The sequence below is a fragment of the Panthera pardus genome, unplaced genomic scaffold, assembly GCF_024362965.1.
Source record: "Panthera pardus isolate Hobbes unplaced genomic scaffold, ASM2436296v1 HiC_scaffold_11, whole genome shotgun sequence".
NCBI lineage: Eukaryota > Metazoa > Chordata > Mammalia > Carnivora > Felidae > Panthera > Panthera pardus.
This window is the reverse complement of record NW_026526666.1, coordinates 125,670-143,856: the sequence shown is the minus strand read 5'-3', so window position 1 is coordinate 143,856 and position 18,187 is coordinate 125,670. Positions and strand designations below refer to the sequence as shown.

The 18,187-nt window shown below is 40.6% G+C and overlaps 1 protein-coding gene across 3 annotated transcripts; it reads left to right on the top strand.

Moving 5' to 3' along the window:
- The first annotated feature begins 1,236 nt into the window (after window positions 1–1,236).
- LCE6A (late cornified envelope 6A) lies at window positions 1,237–3,835 on the top strand. 3 transcript variants are annotated; one of them, XR_002077239.2, is made up of 3 exons: window positions 1,237–1,393; window positions 1,850–2,513; window positions 2,712–3,835. XR_002077239.2 is itself a non-coding variant. In XM_019439589.2 (3 exons), the coding sequence occupies exon 2, from the start codon at window positions 1,871–1,873 to the stop codon at window positions 2,120–2,122; it is 252 nt and encodes an 83-aa protein (XP_019295134.1). In that variant the 5' UTR covers window positions 1,237–1,393; window positions 1,850–1,870; the 3' UTR covers window positions 2,123–2,151; window positions 2,712–3,835. The 3 variants fall into 3 exon arrangements, 1 of the variants encoding a protein (XP_019295134.1); XM_019439589.2 differs by having other exon boundaries at window positions 1,850–2,151; XR_002077241.2 differs by lacking the exon at window positions 1,237–1,393 and adding an exon at window positions 1,400–1,666.
- The last annotated feature ends 14,352 nt before the right edge of the window (window positions 3,836–18,187 follow it).

The window sequence follows — 18,187 nt, the reverse complement described above, 5'->3', positions numbered from 1 at the left end:
GTCATCCCACACACTGACCTTGCTCACCTTTGTACAATGTATGACTTGAAGTCTTTGAGGACAGCCCCTATAATCAGAAAATACTTTGTAATAGCTTAACTTTTCCACTTACCTGTTTCCTGAGTCCCTACTGTGTCAGGCACTGAGAACACAGAGGAAGGCAAGACACTGTCCCTACCACCAGAAATTTCAACAGGATCTTTTCACTTAGCCAGGCATGTCTGCAGCTATTCTGAGACAGAAGCCTCCAGAAGTGAAAGACTGTATTTCAATGAGAATGTTCCTACCATAAGCACAGCCACCATGTGCTGATGTCAATTTTCATAGAAGATAAGTGAAAACTTTTCACTCTGTAAAAAGCTTTTCCTTGGGGTCTCTCTATAATTACATAAGCAACTCCACTTTGCATTAAGAGGTAGCAGGGTTTATGAATGTTTTGTTCTCCACACTATTCAGCTTGATCTTTAAGGTGAGATCCACCCACCGATTTCTCTGTACTATTTATGAAAGGGTGTTCCCAGAAGTCTTAGGTGGGGATACAAGAAGTTGAGATTTGGCCCACAAAACAAAAAACAAGTGGGTTTTGTTATGTTTTTCTCCTATTTTTTGTTCTCCCCACATGCAAAGTCTATTTTAATGGCACATAGATTATTCCATCCCACAAGTATTAATGAACATTTATGTCAAGGACAGAATCAGGCCCTAGGAATTTAGAATGATAAAGGCAAGATCTTGTCATCAAGTAACTGTGTAACAAAGATGATAGGACAAATATGTAGGTCACCTTGATTATGAGCAGCTAAAAAGTCTATGAGAGGTATCTCTGACATTCAGAGGAGGGAGGACTCAGATGTGGTCTGGAGGACCAGGAAAGTCTTCATGGAGGTGGTGGCCTTGAGCTGAGTGGAAGAAAGCATGGATAGAGAGTAGGGGTAGACCAGAAGTGTCTTCCTCACACTTGGGTGGCATTTAACCTAGTCCTTCCTTATCAATCCTAGAGACATCTCCACAGTCATCATGTCCCTCTCAGGTCCCCAGAGATGTCATCTAGACTTGGCCAATGTACCCAGCCCACTCAGGCCACTCTGAAGGCTATAGCCTCTGGTTGTTCACTCACATGGGATTCCTTTGACCCACATCCTGCTGCGTGCCACTGAGGAATCCAGTCCTGGGAATTGTGAAACATTCACATAAATAGTCCACCCACAGCTGTCTTCCAATAACATGTAGCCTGAAGTCTTCACTGGAGGATGTATAAAAGGCCTCCAGACTCCTTCTTGGATGATTTGTCCACGCATCCTCCTCTAGGGTGATACTACTTCTGGGTGGGGAGACACTTGGATGTCCCTCACCCAGGTGCTGCAAAAGCAGGCCTGATTTCTCCTCTCACCAGGTAAGAGAACTTTAGGGAAGGGAAGTGGTCCCTGCAAAAGACCTCAAATTATTTAACATGGGAGAAAATTACAGAAGACAGAGGGATGAAGAGGCAAAGAAGATACAAGTAGGCTTAGGACACTCAGAGCAAAGTAAGACTGAGTGAAGAAAGAGTAGAGATTTGTTTCTCCTTCACACTTGAACATGATGGACACTGGCCTGGGAAGGTGGATGGTCTGCTCAACTCAGCTGCATTTTGTTTAAGAAGAATAAGTTATTAGCTTGGTTGTTGGTGAGTGGGTCCCCTGAGGGTTCCCACCATGGCTCACTCCCCCAATTTACCCTCTCAGACCCATTTTTGTCCTTCCTGGGATGGATTTTAGAAGGTTGTAAATGCCAGCTTCATTTTGACAGTCCCAGCCCATGGAGAAAAGAATCAAGGCCCTGACCTAATCCATGCTCTTTTTCCTTCCAGCTTCTGCTCTCTAGCCCACTGATGTCACAGCAGAAGCAGCAATCTTGGGAGCCCCCTATTGCTCCCAAATGTACCCCTCCCCAGTGCCCAAACCCCTCCCTACCTGCCTACTCTGCTCCTTTCTATGACCCCCGTCCAGGAGTCCAGGTCAGTGATTCCAGTTCCCAGAAGCCAGGAGATCAGAGTCTGGGACACTCTCAGAGGGCTCGCTGCAAGAAACCCTGCTGCCTCAGTGGTGCCACAGTCTACCACATCAAAGAGGAGGAGTGCTAAGTTGACTGGCCCGAAGGAGAGGGACACAGGTACAGTTTCTCTCTCCCTACCCAGGTTTCTGCTTTTATTCCGCTGGGAAGCTCAGGGTCCCCCTTTCTCATTTGGACTGGGAAACACTTCCTGGCCCCTATAAGCTGCACTCCTGCTCCTGTCTTCCACCCACTCCTTCATCTCAGCAACAACTTGGAGTTGAAGCTATGGCTGCTATGAACCCCTGAGGTCCCTTGTAAGGGCTGAGGTGGAGGCTGCACCTTCTTCTTTCCTCCCAAGATGCTGACTGTTTCAAGATGCTGGTGATTCAAAGACACATGGTTTGAGATTTCTGTCTCTGTATCCTCATAGCTGTCAACCCATGTTGTTGCATAATCCTCGCACTGACAGCTTCAGTGTGGTAAGCATATGTTGAGCACCTACTCTATACTGTGCTCTGTGTTCCTCAATGTAATAGGAGATTTGTTCCTGTTCTAGAAAAGCTTACAATCTAGTGCGAGAAGCAATGTACGTTGTAGATTGAAATATGTATAATAATAAATATAATTTTAAGGTGATTGACATACTTCTTTTTTTCTCACTTTGTATGAACTCAAAGGAGGAAAAGAGTACAAAAAGTCAAGGACAGAAGGGAGAGACTCATTCTGATGGTGCAGATCAAAAGTGGTTTCCTGGGTCTTGGAAAGAGAAATCTGAAGCAGAGCATGCTGCTTGAGGGAGAACAGGCCTCTGGGGTAGTTGTTTTCAACAGGGCTTTTAAAGACAAGCAGACTTTGGTGCTGGGTGTGGAACGAGGGGAAGAACTTTCCAGGTGGAAATGGTCCTTTCACATACAAGTGGGGTACTTGCCAATGACATGGACTTCAACTTGGCTGGACTTCCAGGTGTGAGATGATCATATGAAACAACTCATAAGCCAAGTTCGAAACCCCAGGTCCCAAAGGACTGTACCTTAGAAGACAGTCTGGGCCCATGCCTAGAGTCTGTTGCCCCAGGGTAGGGCAGACTTGAAATAAAGTAGAGGTGCCTGGGGGCCTTGAGGCTTGAGGCTCAATGTAGTTGCATATCAGTGTAAGTTCCAGGTGATAATTTTTAGCTGATTCCCATTTTCCTGGGGGAAACTGAAAATATGTTTTTAACTAAGTACCCAGCCCAATGAATTCTATTGCTTAGTCTCAGGGCAGAGTGTCAGCTTGTCTATGATTCCCAAAACACAAGATGCCAATTTTGAAACCTTAGCAATCCTCCTGACTGCTGTGACCTGATTTTGCCTCTGCTAGCATATATCTCACTATATAGGTATATAGATAGAGCATAATTGTATATAATTATAATTTTGAATGTGTAATTTTTCTCTCTAAAAAAATGATTCATACCCATATAAAGATGTATTAATGTAGATAAGCATAAGGAAGATGATTAAGACCAATCAAAAATCTTACTGCCTAAAAATAACTCCTGCTAATAATTTCAGGATCTATTTCCAAATTTTCTAAAGAAAGTCACAAAATGGGATAATTTCAGAATACTTTATAACCTGATCTTTTAATTAATAGTACAATTGTCAATATTCTTCTGTGCTAATAAATATTGATCAACACTATTATAGTCCATTATATGAATGCATCATGATTTGTGTAACGAGTTCCCTGATTCGGGGGACTTAATGTTGCTTCCATGTTTTGCCGTAAACAATAATAAAATAAACATTCTAATTGGTGATTATTCTTAGTAATTTTCCTAAGATAAATCTTTAGAGTTGGAATTTTAAAATTGTCAAAGACTATGAAGTTTTTTTTCAGACTCTCCAGAAAGATTGCATGTTAGAGGCAATTAAAATGCCTCCATTTAAGAAAATCATTTTGGGGAAAGAGACTTATTTTGTTCAAGAGCAAGAGTGGGGGTGCCTGGGTGGCTCAGTCAAGCTTCTGACTTTGGCTCAGGTCATGATCTCATGGTTCGTGAGTTTGAGTCCCGTGTCGGGCTCTGTGCTGGCAGCTTGGAGCTTGGAGCCTGGAGCCTGCTTCAGATTATGTGTCTTCACCTCTCTCTGCCCCTCCCATGCTCATGCTCTGTCTCTGTGTCTCAATAATAAATAAATGTTAATTTTTTCTTTTTAAACAGAGCAAGAATGAGTACTATGTTAAAAAATTACTATAGCTAAAGGAAAAATCCACTTTGTGGGGAAATAAAAATATACTTTCTGAGGAACTTACCAAGTATCTACCTATTGTACTGCCATGAAATCTGTACTTTAAAAAAAAAAAAAAAGATTAGATGCCTTCTCTTTTTGAAGTGAAAAAGCATGCTATTTATTGTATAAAGCAGTGTCTTATGAATTTTGATATACCATTGGTTGCACTTCCATATTTGGCTGATAAGTTTTAAATATCCTTGATTTTAGATGTTCAGTTATGTTTGTGTGAGAGAATTCTGTGTGGAAAAATCTCATTTTTACCTAAGAAAAAAAGCAAAATGTCAACATTTGGTTGATTGTGTAATATCTAAGAATCTCTTTTCTTCTATTTTTATTTTTGTTCTATACAAAGGTGGACACTCACCAAACAACAATTAAAAAAAAAAGTTTTGACTGAAACAAATTTTCTTTGACAAGAATACTACTTAATATTTGGTCTCCTCAATTCCCCAGTCAGTACTTGGATTCCCCTTGGTAACTGTTCAACTTATATATTATTGCATACTACAGTGTCCAGTCTGCAAAAATTGATTTTGAAATTCCTACCTTGAAAAAAATCTACCAATTTGATCATTATTTTTATCATAAAGGTCTGCATTTGACATCTTTGCATTTTCTAAACATGTCTGTACATCAAAAATGTTAATATTGTTAATGTTTTTTTGGTGTGGATTCAGTAAGGTTTCATTTTAATATTGTACATTTACATTTTTTTCTATAATAAATAATTAAAAATGTAGACTTCACATTTTGTGCAAAACATCTTATATCCAAAATCTTATATTTATAGGGATATCCAAAACAGTTAAGTGGTACAACCACTTTTCTTTTGACTCTAACTACACACTTTTAATGAATGTTAAATAGTTACACATTTTCAACATTTTCTAATTAGGTAATTTTGTTTTGACAGAGTATTTGATATTTAATATGTTCTTTTGTCTAATTTTTAAAAATTGGGCTAAGTGAAAAACATGTAAATTTTTTAAGAAAGCGAACTGTGATGTTTTAAAGAGTTCCCAGAGGGACTTTGAAAGACTCCTGGGTGAGCTATTCAACAGGGCTCTGTCCTCTTCCAACCAGTAGTCATAGCAGCCTTCCAGAAGGGACATTTTCACTTGGGAACTGAACTGAACCCAGTGGCCTCAGGTCAGGTCAGCCCTGCCTCAGAGTGCCCTGTGGTCTCCAGTTGCGATAGACGTTCTCTCACCAGCCTGGCCCCTTGGTCACCTCTAGGGAGGCTAGCCTAGCTTATGCCCTGGGTCCAGTGTGTTTTCAGCAGCTTACTTTACAACGTCTGGCAGACCATACTTTGTTACTACATACCATGTGTTCCATGATATAACACAAATAGTAATAAAAAGTAGTTGCTTTATTTTTTCCTGTAAAGCTGCCACAAATAAAATATGAAAACAAAATCATCCTAAGCCAAAAGAAGCTATGTTGTGCTGATGTGATCTCTTATTTAACGGGAAGTCAGGAAATGTTGCCTCAGCTTGGCAGGTGAAGAAACTGGGTTTGAGTTATAGTATTCAAAGTTATAGCGGTAAGCCAATAGGAGCATGAAAAATAAAACATGTCTAAATAAAAGGGAGGGTGGGATGGGATGGTGAACGTGGTCCATTGTGCTTCATTGGGGAAGTGAATAGATATGTCTAGAAGGAGACAAAGAAATAAATGCATACGCTGATTATTTAGAATGAGACATTTCTTTTCATATTACAACCTATTGGATTACCTGATTTTTAATTTGCATGTAAATGTATTACTTTATTTTAAAAACAAATGAAATCACATCCCATTTTTACACACATCTGTGTGAATCCGAGGCCAAACCTTCCTTAACAGAACAAGTACATGTTCAGACCCCAGTCAAATGAAACCCATTTCAAATCTTTGAAAACCCTGTGATCTTATGCAAGTTTCTGTGCCTTTCTAGGCCTCAGTTTTCTCATCTAAAAATTAGGTAGGGTGCTTAGGTGGCTCAGTTGGTTGAGTGTCCGACTTTGGCTCAGGTCATGATCTCATGGTTCATAGGTTCAAGCCTCAAGTCAGGCTCTGTGCTGACAGATCAGAGCCTGGAGCCTGCTTAGGATTCTGTGTCTCCCCTGCTCACACTCTCTCTGTCAAAAATAAATAAACATCAAAATAAAATTTTTAAAATTAGGTAAAATAATAGTAGCCTCATGAGGCTGTGGAGGGGATTATATATGATGTCATAGGTAACATTTTGACATATTTAGCTCAATTAGTTGTAACTTATATTTGGCATGCACTTAATTTTTTAATAGGTTTTTTATTTAGAATAGTTATAGATTTACAGGAAAGTTGCAAAGATAGTATAGAGAATTTCCCATGTTTACTGCATGTGGTTTACTCTGTGGTTCAGATCTTACATTAGTATGGTATGTTTGTTGCAATTAAAGAATTAATATTAAGATATTGTTTTTTATTTAAAAATTTTAAAAATTTTTAATGTTTATTTACTTTTGAGAGAGGCAGAGAGATCATAAGTGGGGGAGGGGGGGCAGAGAGAGAGGGAGACACAGAATATGAAGTAGGCTCCAGGCTCTGAGCTGTCAGCACAGAGCCCAACTTGGGGCTTTAACCTACGAGCAGTGAGATAATGACCTGAGCCAGAGTTGGATGCTCAATCAACTGAGCCACCCGGGTGCCCCTGTATTATTATCAACTAAAGTCCATATCCATACTCTATTCAGGTTTCCTTAATTTTTACTAAATGTCATTGTTGTGTTCCTGGATTCCATTTAGGGCACCACATTACATTCAGTTGTCTTGTCTCCTTAGGGTCCTCTTGACTGTGATAGACGCTTAGACTACTTATTTTTGATGACCTTGAGAGTTTTGAGGTGTGCTAGTTATGTATTTTGTAGAATGTCTCTCAACTGGGATTTGTGTGGTGTGTTTTTCTAGTGCTTAGAATGGGATTATGGATTTGGGGGGAGGAAAATCACAGGAATAAAGCCATTCTCATCCTATTATATCAAGGGTACATGCTATCAACATGACCTCACTGTTGACACTGATTCTCACCAACTGGCTATGGCAGTGTTTGTAGGTTTTCCATATAAAGGTCCTCTTTTTCTTTCCCTTTCCATGCTCTTCTCTTTGTAAGGAAGTCACTAAGTGTAGCCCATTGAAAGAAATAGGGAGTTACACTCTACCTCCTTGAAGGGACAGTATCTATAAGTTATTTGGAATTTTTCTGTAAGAAGATTTGTCTTGGTCATATTTCTCTCTCTCTCTCTTTCTCTATTTCCAACATCATTTATTAATATCAGTATTGACTCATGGATATTGGATAACTATTTATATTATATTTTGGGTTGTAATCCAATGCCATGCTTTCTATTTTGTTGTTCATAACCTTCCAGCTTTGGGACCTCTCTCAGTCAGCTCCTGTGTCCTTTTTTTAAAGCACATCCTTACTGTAGGGCACTATGTATCACATGCTTCAGGCTCACTTTGTATAATCTCTGACCCAGACCTAGATTCAGCTATTTTTATTATGACCCCTGATTTCTTTTATTGGGAAATTGATTGTAAACCAAGATCTGAGAGCTGGTTTATTCCTTACTACTGGGGTGTCATCCCTTCTCAGTACTCAGTACTTGGAAATATATGTGTGTATAGTAACCAGCATCTACACACATACCTATAATTATTTTAGTCATAATCCCTCTGTATCTATATTAAGCTAAACATGAGTTCATAATGATGTCTACATTAATTCAGTGTCTAAGCTAAACATGAGTTCATAATGATGTCTACATTAATTCAGTGTCCCACGGTTTATTCTAGACTTTGTAAAAGGAGATTTCAAAATGGAGCAAGCAAGCCTAGCTAGGAGGCCAAAGGAGAGAAATTTATGTGCATCCTTATGGGAAAAACTAAATTTTTGCCAGCTGTGAAAAGTTAAGCTCAGCCTGAACTTAACTCCCTCCTCACTATGGCCCCTGAATTGTTTTCATTCTTCATTTGGGAAGGAGCCAATGTGATTTGACAAGTTTCAATCCCTCATTTGCATATTAATCCAACCAATCCCAGTTAACCTGGTTTGTTTGTTCATTTGTTTAATGTTTATTTATTTTTTGAGAGAGAGAGAGACAGAGTGCAAGCAGGGGAGGGGAAGAGAGAGAGGGAGTCACAGAATCCAAAGCAGGCTCCAGGCTCTGAACTGTCAGCACAGAGCCCTGTGCAGGGCTCGAACTCAAGAACTGAGAGATCATGACCTGACCTGGAGTCAGATGCCTAACTGACTGAGCCACCCAGGTACCCTGCAGTTAACCTGTTTTAAACCGCTGTTTTGCATGGAGGACCTAAATGACAGCTGTACTCATGACCCTTTTCCTTTACCACTCTCCCTGGCAGCCTCTTAATTTTTCTCACAACACAAGTCAGGTTTTTACCTGAATCTGTCTCTGGAATTGCAATTCTAGTTGCCCAAATAAATACCTATTTGTTTAAATTTTCAGTGAATTCTTTCTTGGCCAACAGCTCTTTCTTGCTTATCTATAACCTCTCACTTGAACAGTGAGAAATCTAGTTCTTTCCATCTGCACACATTCACATATTTGTTCAATCCCAGTATGCAGATATGAGGTCCTCTACTGTGAAAACAAAATTGTGGAATGCGTTGGAGTCAGTGCATGCTATATGAGCAATTTTTTCTTTCCTCTAGAGGCTATAAAGACTATTGATTAAAAAGGAAAGAATGAGTGAGCCAGCATCCTTGAGGCTGGGTAAGGATGGGTCAAGGGAAAGACAGGGCATCATAAGGATCAAGGGACTGAATTGAAATGGACAGTCTTTCATGAGGACCTTCACCCACCAGAGATCATCTCCTAAACAGAGGCTCTGCTTGGTTTCCTCCTTCCACCATCCTACCCTAGCAGACCCTCTTCCTACATGGTTTTGGCACAAAAGGTGAGATCAATGGACACCCATGTAAGACTGTGGGCAGGAGAAAGCCTCACTCCATACCCAGGCACATGTTAGAACCAGTTTGGATTCTTCCTATGAACCAGAGCAGGAGAGGGCATAGCATCTTTGTCATAAAACTACAAGTGGAAAATCAGAAAACAATGGGAAATAGACTGTGAGTTGAGAAAAGAGCACAAATATTCAATCTGTGACCTACACAGTTATTATACCTCAAACTAATGATTAGTTCTGAGCTTCCTGAAAGATAAAATATAGAGAGACAAATGGTCTAATATATACAGACTTCAAGGGAATTATTGCCCTCCTAACAGTGGAATCTAAAGGAATTTTTTTGCAGTGATCAGCGATATACTTAACGACATTCCTAGAACACAATCACAGATGAAAGTGACAAAGCACTATTGTTTTGTCTCCCACTGAAAAAGGCATGTTGTATTAAAATCAAATGCTGCTAATGCAATGGCAGAGAGGGTCAATGAAGAAAAAGCAGATGCCTGAAAGCAGAAGATCTCTCAGGTCTATTTAGAGTTTTGTTCACGAGGGATGGAATTGACCCATCCTTGAAATGTGGCCAACAAAATATCTCCATTCTTCATTCTGGTGTGAGATATGCTTAAGATAAAGGGGCCTAAATACATGACTTTCTGCTTCATTAACCCCCTGCTTGTGTTATCTACCACGTGACAAATACAGGACCCCTGCCCCACCTCTCTCTCTCTCACACACACACACACACACACACACACGCACACACACACACACACACACACACATGTCTCTCTCACACACATATCTCTGTCTCACATATACACACACACATGACTCTCTAACACACACGTGCACACGTCTCTCACATACATTTGCACACACGTCTCACACACACACACATCTCTAACACACACACATCTGTCTCTCATGCACACACACGTCTCTTTCTCACATACATACACACACATGCCTCTCACACACACCTTTCTCTGTCTCACATAAACATGCTCACACGTCTCTCTCACACACACACGCACACACACACGTCTGTCTCACATACACACACATGCCTCTCTCTCTAACACACACATGCACACACGTCTCTCTCACACACACACTTCTCTCTCTCACATACACACACAGACGTCTCTGTCTCACATACACACACCCATGCCTCTCTCTCTAACACACACATGCACACACACGTCTCTCTCTCTCACACACATACAAATACGTCTCTTTCTCACATACACACACACATCTTTCTAACACACACTCACACACGTCTCTGTCTCACACACCTCTCTCTCACACACACACACATATGTCTCTCTCTCTCTCACATGCACACAATACACACACACGTTAACTTCCATACTTCTCTCTAGTTTGCACTTGCCATCCTCCTCCCTGGAGCTTCAGCATGCCCTTCCTACGTACGCCTATAGTTGTCTCCATTGTTCTCCTTCTGATTGAAGGTCCTAGAAATTCTACTTTTCTCTCTGATAGGTCCTTTCTGTCCTGTTTCTTTTTTTTTTTTTCAATATATGAAGTTTATTATCAAATTGGTTTCCATACAACACCCAGTGCTCATCCCAAAAGGTGCCCTCCTCAATACCCATCACCCACCCTCCCCTCCCTCCCACCCCCATCAACCCTCAGTTTGTTCTCAGTTTTTAACAGTCTCTTATGCTTTGGCTCTCTCCCTCTCTAACCTATTTTTTTTTTCCTTCCCCTCCCCCATGGGTTTCTGTTAAGTTTCTCAGGATCCACATAAGAGTGAAACCATATGGTATCTGTCTTTCTCTGTATGACCTATTTCACTTAGCATCACACTCTCCAGTTCCATCCATGTTGCTACAAAGGGCCATATTTCGTTCTTTCTCATTGCCACATAGTACTCCATTGTGTATATAAACCACAATTTCTTTATCCATTCATCAGTTGATGGACATTTACACTCTTTCCATAATTTGGCTATTGTTGAGAGTGCTGCTAAAAACATTGGGGTACACGTGCCCCTATGCATCAGTACTCCTGCATCCCTTGGGTAAATTCCTAGCAGTGCTATTGCTGGGTCATAGGGTAGGTCTATTTTTCATTTTCTGAGGAACCTCCACACTGTTTTCCAGAGTGGCTGCACCAACTTGCATTCCCACCAACAGTGCAAGAGGGTTCCCGTTTCTCCACATCCTCTCCACCATCTATAGTCTCCTGATTTGTTCTTTTGGCCACTCTGACTGGCGTGAGGTGATATCTGAGTGTGGTTTTAATTTCTATTTCCCTGATGAGGAGCAAGGCTGAGCACCTTTTCATGTGCCTGTTGGTCATCCAGATGTCTTCTTTAGACAAGTGTCTCTTCATGTTTTCTGCCCATTTCTTCACTGGGTTTTTTGTTTTTCGGGTGTGGAGTTTGGTGAGCTCTTTATAGATTTTGGATGCTAGCCCTTTGTCCAATATGTCATTTGCAAATATCTTTTCCCATTCTGTTGGTTGCCTTTTAGTTTTGTTGGTTGTTTCCTTTGCTGTGCAGAAGCTTTTTATCTTCATAAGGTCCCAGTAGTTCATTTTTGCTTTTAATTCCCTTGCCTTTGGGGGTGTGTCGACTAAGAGATTGCTACGGCTGAGGTCAGAGAGGTCTTTTCCTGCTTTCTCCTCTAGGGTTTTGATGGTTTCCTGTCTCACATTCAGGTCCTTTATCCATTTTGAGTTTATTTTTGTGAATGGTGTGAGAAAGTGGTCTAGTTTCATCCTTCTGCATGTTGCTGTCCAGTTCTCCCAGCACCATTGGTTAAAGAGACTGCCTTTTTTCCATTGGATATTCTTTCCTGCTTTGTCAAAGATGAGTTGGCCATGCATTTCTGAGTCTAGTTCTGGGGTTTCTATTCTATTCCATTGGTCTATGTGTCTGTTTTTGTGCCAATACCATGCTGTCTTGATGATCACAGCTTTGTAGTAGAGGCTAAAGTCTGGGATTGTGATGCCTCCTGCTTTGGTCTTCTTCTTCAAAATTCTTTGGCTATTCGGGGCCTTTTGTGGTTCCATATGAATTTTAGGATTGCTTGTTCTAGTTTCGAGAAGAATGCTGGTGCAATTTTGATTGGGATTGCATTGAATGTGTAGATAGCTTTGGGTAGTATTGACATTTTGACAATATTTATTCTTCCAATCCATGAGCAGGGAATGTCTTTCCATTTCTTTATATCTTCTTCAATTACCTTCAAAAGCTTTCTATAGTTTTCAGCATACAGATCTTTTACATCTTTGGTTAGATTTATTCCTAGGTATTTTATACTTCTTGGTGCAATTGTGAATGGGATCAGTTTCTTTATTTGTCTTTCTGTTGCTTCATTGGTAGTGTATAAGATTGCAACTGATTTCTATACATTGATTTTGTATCCTGCAACTTTGCTGAATTCATGTATCAGTTCTAGCAGACTTTTGGTGGAGTCTATCGGATATTCCATGTATAGTATCATGTCATCTGCAAAAAGCGAAAGCTTGACTTCATCTTTGCCAATTTGGATGCCTTTGATTTCCTTTTGTTGTCTGATTGCTGATGCTAGAATTTCCAACACTATGTTAAACAATAGCAGTGAGAGTGGACATCCCTGTCGTGTTCCTAATCTCAGGGAAAAAGCTCTCAGTTTTTCCCCATTGAGGATGATGTTACCTGTGGGCTTTTCATAAATGGCTTTTATGATCTTTAAGTATGTTCCTTCTATCCTGACTTTCTCGAGGGTTTTTATTAAGAAAGGTTGCTGAATTTTGCCAAATGCTTGTTCTGCATCGATTGACAGGATCATATGGTTCTTATCTTTTCTTTTATTAATGTGATGTATCACATTGATTGATTTCCGAATGTTGAACCAGCCCTGCATCCCAGGAATGAATCCCACTTGATCATGGTGAATAATTCTTTTTGTATGTTCTTGAATTCGGTTTTCTAGTATCTTAATGAGAATTTTTGCATCCATATTCATCAGGGATATTGGCCTGTACTCTTTTTTCACTGGGTCACTGTCTGGTTTAGGAATTAAAGTAATACTGGCTTCATAGAATGAGTCTGGAAGTTTTCCTTCTCTTTCTATTTTTTGGAATAGCTTGAGAAGGATCGGTATTATCTCTGCTTTAAACGTCTGGTAGAACTCCCCTGGGAAGGCATCTGGTCCTGGACTCTTATTTGTTGGGAGATTTTTGATGACCGATTCAATTTCTTCGCTGGTTATGGGTCTGTTCAAGCTTTCTATTTCCTTCTGATTGAGTTTTGGAAGAGTGTGGGTGTTTAGGAATTTGTCCATTTCTTCCAGGTTGCCCAGTTTGTTGGCATATAGTTTTTCCTAGTATTCCCTGATAATTGCTTGTATCTCTGAGGGATTGGTTGTAATAATTCCATTTTCATTCATGATTTTATCTATTTGGGTCATCTCCTTTTCTTTTTGAGAAGCCTGGCTACAGGTTTATAAATTTTGTTTATTTTTTTTTAAAAACCAACTCTTGGTTTTGTTGATCTGCTCTACAGTTTTTTTAGATTCTATATTGTTTATTTATGCTCTGATCTTTATTATTTCTCTTCTGCTGGATTTAGGCTGTCTTTGCTGTTCTGCTTCTATTTCCTTTAGTGTGCCGTTAGATTTTGTATTTGGGATTTTTCTTGTTTCTTGAGATAGGCCTGGATTGCAATGTATTTTCCTCTCAGGACTGCCTTCGCTGCATCCCAAAGCGTTTGGATTGTTGTATTTTCATTTTCATTTGTTTCCATATAGTTCTTAATGTCTTCTCTAATTGCCTGGTTGACCCATTCATTCTTTAGTAGGGTATTCTTTAACCTCCATGCTTTTGGAGGTTTTCCAGACTTTTCCTGTGGTTGATTTCAAGCTTCATACCATTGTGGTCTGAAAGTGTGCATGGTATGATCTCAATTCTTGTATACTTATGAAGGGCTGTTTTGTGACCCAGTATATGATCTGTCTTGGAGAATGTTCCATGTGCACTCGAGAAGAAAGTATATTCTGTTGCTTTAGGGGGCAGAGTTCTAAATATATCTGCCAAGTCCATCTGATCCAATGTATCATTCAGGGCCCTTGTTTCTTTATTGACTGTGTGTCTAAATGATCTATCCATTGCTGTGAGTGGGGTGTTAAAGTCCCCTGCAATTACCACATTCTTGTCAATAAGGTTGCTTATGTTTGTGAGTAATTGTTTTATATATTTGGGGGCTCCTGTATTCGGCTCTTAGACATTCATAATTGTTAGTTCTTCTTGATGGATAGACCCTGTAATTATTATATAATGCCCTTCTTCATCTCTTATTAAAGCCTTTAATTTAAAGTCTAGTTTGTCTGCTATAAGTATGGCTACTCCAGCTTTCTTTTGACTTCCAGTAGCATGATAGATAGTTCTCCATCCCCTCACTTTCAATCTGAAGGTGTCCTCAGGTCTAAAATGAGTCTCTTGTAGACAGCAAATAGATGGGTCTTGTTTTTTTATCCATTCTGATATCCTATGCCTTTTGGTTGGCACATTTAGTCTATTTACGTTCAGTGTTATTATAGAAAGATATGGGTTTGGAGTCACTGTGATGTCTGTAGGTTTCATGCTTGTAGCGATGTCTCTGGTACTTTGTCACACAGGATCCCCCTTAGGATCTCTCGTAGGACTGGTTTAGTGGTGACGAATTCCTTTAGTTTTTGTTTGTTTGGGAAGACCTTTATCTCTCCTTCTATTCTAAATGACAGACTTGCTGGATAAAGGATTCTCGGCTGCATATTTTTTCTGTTCATCACATTGAAGATCTCCTGCCATTCCTTTCTGGCCTGCCAAGTTTCAGTAGAGAGATCAGTCATGAGTCTTATAGGTCTCCCTTTATATGGTAGAGCACATTTATCCCTAGCTGCTGTCAGAATTTTCTCTTTATCCTTGTATTTTCCAGTTTCACTATGATATGTCATGCAGAAGATCGATTCAAGTCACGTCTGAAGGAAGTTCTCTGGGCCTCTTGGATTTCAATGCCTTTTTCCTTCCCCAGATCAGGGAAGTTCTCAGCTATTATTTCTTCAAGAATACCTTCAGCACCTTTTCCCTCTCTCTTCCTCCTCTGGAATACCAATTATACGTAGATTATTTCTCTGTAGTGCATCACTTAGTTCTCTAATTTTCCCCTCATACTCCTGGATTTTTTTATCTCTCTTTTTCTCAGCTTCTTCTTTTTCCATAATTTTATCTTCTAGTTCACCTATTCTCTCCTCTGCCTCTTTAATCCGAGCTGTGGTCGTCTTCATTTTATTTTGCGGCTCATTAATAGCATTTTTTAGCTCTTCCTGGCTGTTCCTTAGTCCCTTGATCTCTGTAGCAATAGATTCTCTTCTGTCCTTTATACTGTTTTCAAGCCCAGCGATTAATTTTATGACTATTATTCTAAATTCACTTTCTGTTATATTGTTTAAATCATTTTTGATCAGTTCTTTAGCTGTTGTTATTTCCTGGACGTTTTTCTAAGGGGAATTCTTCCGTTTGTCATTTTGGATAGTCCCTGGAGTGGTGCGGGAGTGCGGGGCACTTCTCCTGTGCTGTCTTGAATAATTTGTGTTGGTGGGCGGGCCGCAGTCAGACCTGATGTCTGCCCCCAGCCCACTGCTGGGGCCACAGTCAGACTGGTGTGTGCTTTTTCTTCCCCTCTCTTAGGGGCGGGATTCACTGTGGGGTGGCATGGTCCATCTGGGCTACTTGCACACTGCCAGGCTTGTTGTGCTGGGGATCTGGCGTATTAGCTGGGGTGGATCGGCAAGGTGCACAGGAGCAGGAGGGGCAGGCTCAGCTCACTTTTCCTTCAGAGATCTGCTTCCGGAGGGGTGCTGTGGCACCGGGAGGGAGTCAGACCCGCCGGAGGGATGGATCCACAGAAGCACAGCTTTGGGTGTTTGCGTGGTGCAAGCAAGTTCCCTGGCAGGAACTGGTTCCCTTTGGGATTTTGGCTGGGGGATGGGTGAGGGAGATGGTGCAGGCGAGCACCTTTGTTCCCCGCCAAGCTGAGCTCTGTAGTCTGGGGCTCAACAACTCTCCCTCCCGTTGTCCTCCAGCCCTCCCGTTCTCAGAGCAGAGCTGTTAGCTTATAATCCTCCAGATGTCAAGTCCCGGTTGCTGTCAGAACACACTCCATCCGGTCCCTCCACTTTTGCAAGCTAGACTAGGGGGCTCTGCTTGGCCGTCAGGCCGCCCCTCCGTGCCGGCTCCTTGCCGCCAGTCAGGGGAGTGCACACTGCCTCTCCACCCTTCCTACCCTCTTCCGTGGGCGTCTCGTCTGCGCTTAGCTCCGGAGACTCCATTCTGCTAGTCTTCTGGTGTTTTTCTGGGTTATTTAGGCAGGTGTAGGTGGAATCTAAGTGATCAGCAGGATGCGCGGTGAGCCCAGCATCCTCCTACGCTGCCATCTTCCCAGGATCCTCCTTTCTGTCCTGTTTCTATTGCCACAGGACTAGCAGTGAATGCCACACCCTAAGCCCCATGCAGACTCAGCCCCTGCCTGAACCAAGCACTAGCCCTACTGTGTCTCTAGTGCCTACTTAGTTTGATCTCATAGCTTTCAGATGAGTGAATTGTAGGGAACTTTCCTGATTATAGCTTCATATAATAACCCTGATATATTAGAACCATTTCCCAAATATTTGACTCTAATTCACCTTGAATTCTTGTCTGATCCATCTCAGTATCCAATGTCACAGCTACAGCCCCAACCCATGCATGCCCCATGAGATTTCTATAGGAGGTGGTGGTGGTCCTGGGGGTAGGGTGGAAAGAGGATAGTGAAACCAGCTTGTCTGGGTCCTGACAAATTCTCTTGGCATTTACTGGTATTTGTAAAGACTATTTGTAAGTCTTTCGAGAAATAAAAATGTGGGTTTTCATCACTGAGGAATTCTGAACTATCCAAATAATTATCATTAAATTATTATAAATATTACAACAAAGGATAGTGAACTAACCAAATAAGAACAATAATAAATTATTATATAAATATTATAACAAGGGACAATGAACCACCCAAATATTAATAATATTTATTAAATATATTAAATAATTAATATAATATTAATAAAATTATTATTATAATAAATATTATAACAACAATAGCACAAAGAGCAACAGCAATAATCTGTATTTACACAGAGCTTACTGTGGAGGAACACTCTACTATTACCATATACATACTACTTATTTAATCCTCACAACAGTTTTAGGAAATAGAATTAATGTTTATCACGTTTTACACGTGAGCAATTGAGGCACAGAGAAGACAAGTGACAAGCCTAATTTTGTGCAAGCAATAAATAAGGGAACTTGGAATATAAGCCAGATGATCTGGGTGCAGATATAGACGCTTAACTCTGATGTTGTGCCCCCAAGGGGGTGGTGTTGAATGAATCTGCTCTCCTCTTGCTACCTGTGTCCCTCTCCTCCTCTGCCCACCCCCAGGCATAAACACTGGGTTGGAAATCAATTGACCTTAGGTATAGTTCTAATTCTGCCACAATTTTCACTGTGTGAATTGAGTAAAATGGCTTTGAATCTTCAACTCTTAGTTGTGAAAGGAAGACATATAGCCAAGCCAAATAGCATATTTATTATTCATTAATTCAGTCATTCAACAAGTACTTAAGTGTCAGCTATGTCAAGAATGGCTTTTTTGAAGCATTATCATCATTTAGTTTCTAGTGCATGCATTTATAAAGAAAAATTTCTAACAAAGATAATAGAAAGAAATGGGCTGCTTTGTGAGGTAAAGGGTTCTCCAACTAAAAGTCAGTTTATCCCAGAAAGCTTATCATTAAGCATACAGGAGAGGATATGGAAGCACCAGGTAGAAAAATATACTAGATGTGTGCTAAGACCCCTCCAGGGCTGAAGGATTTTGTGAATTGCCTGTC

What these genes read in the sequence shown, in the direction of transcription:
- LCE6A (XM_019439589.2), top strand. Translation starts at nt 1,871, where the DNA reads ATGTCACAGCAGAAGCAGCAATCTTGGGAGCCCCCTATTGCTCCCAAA.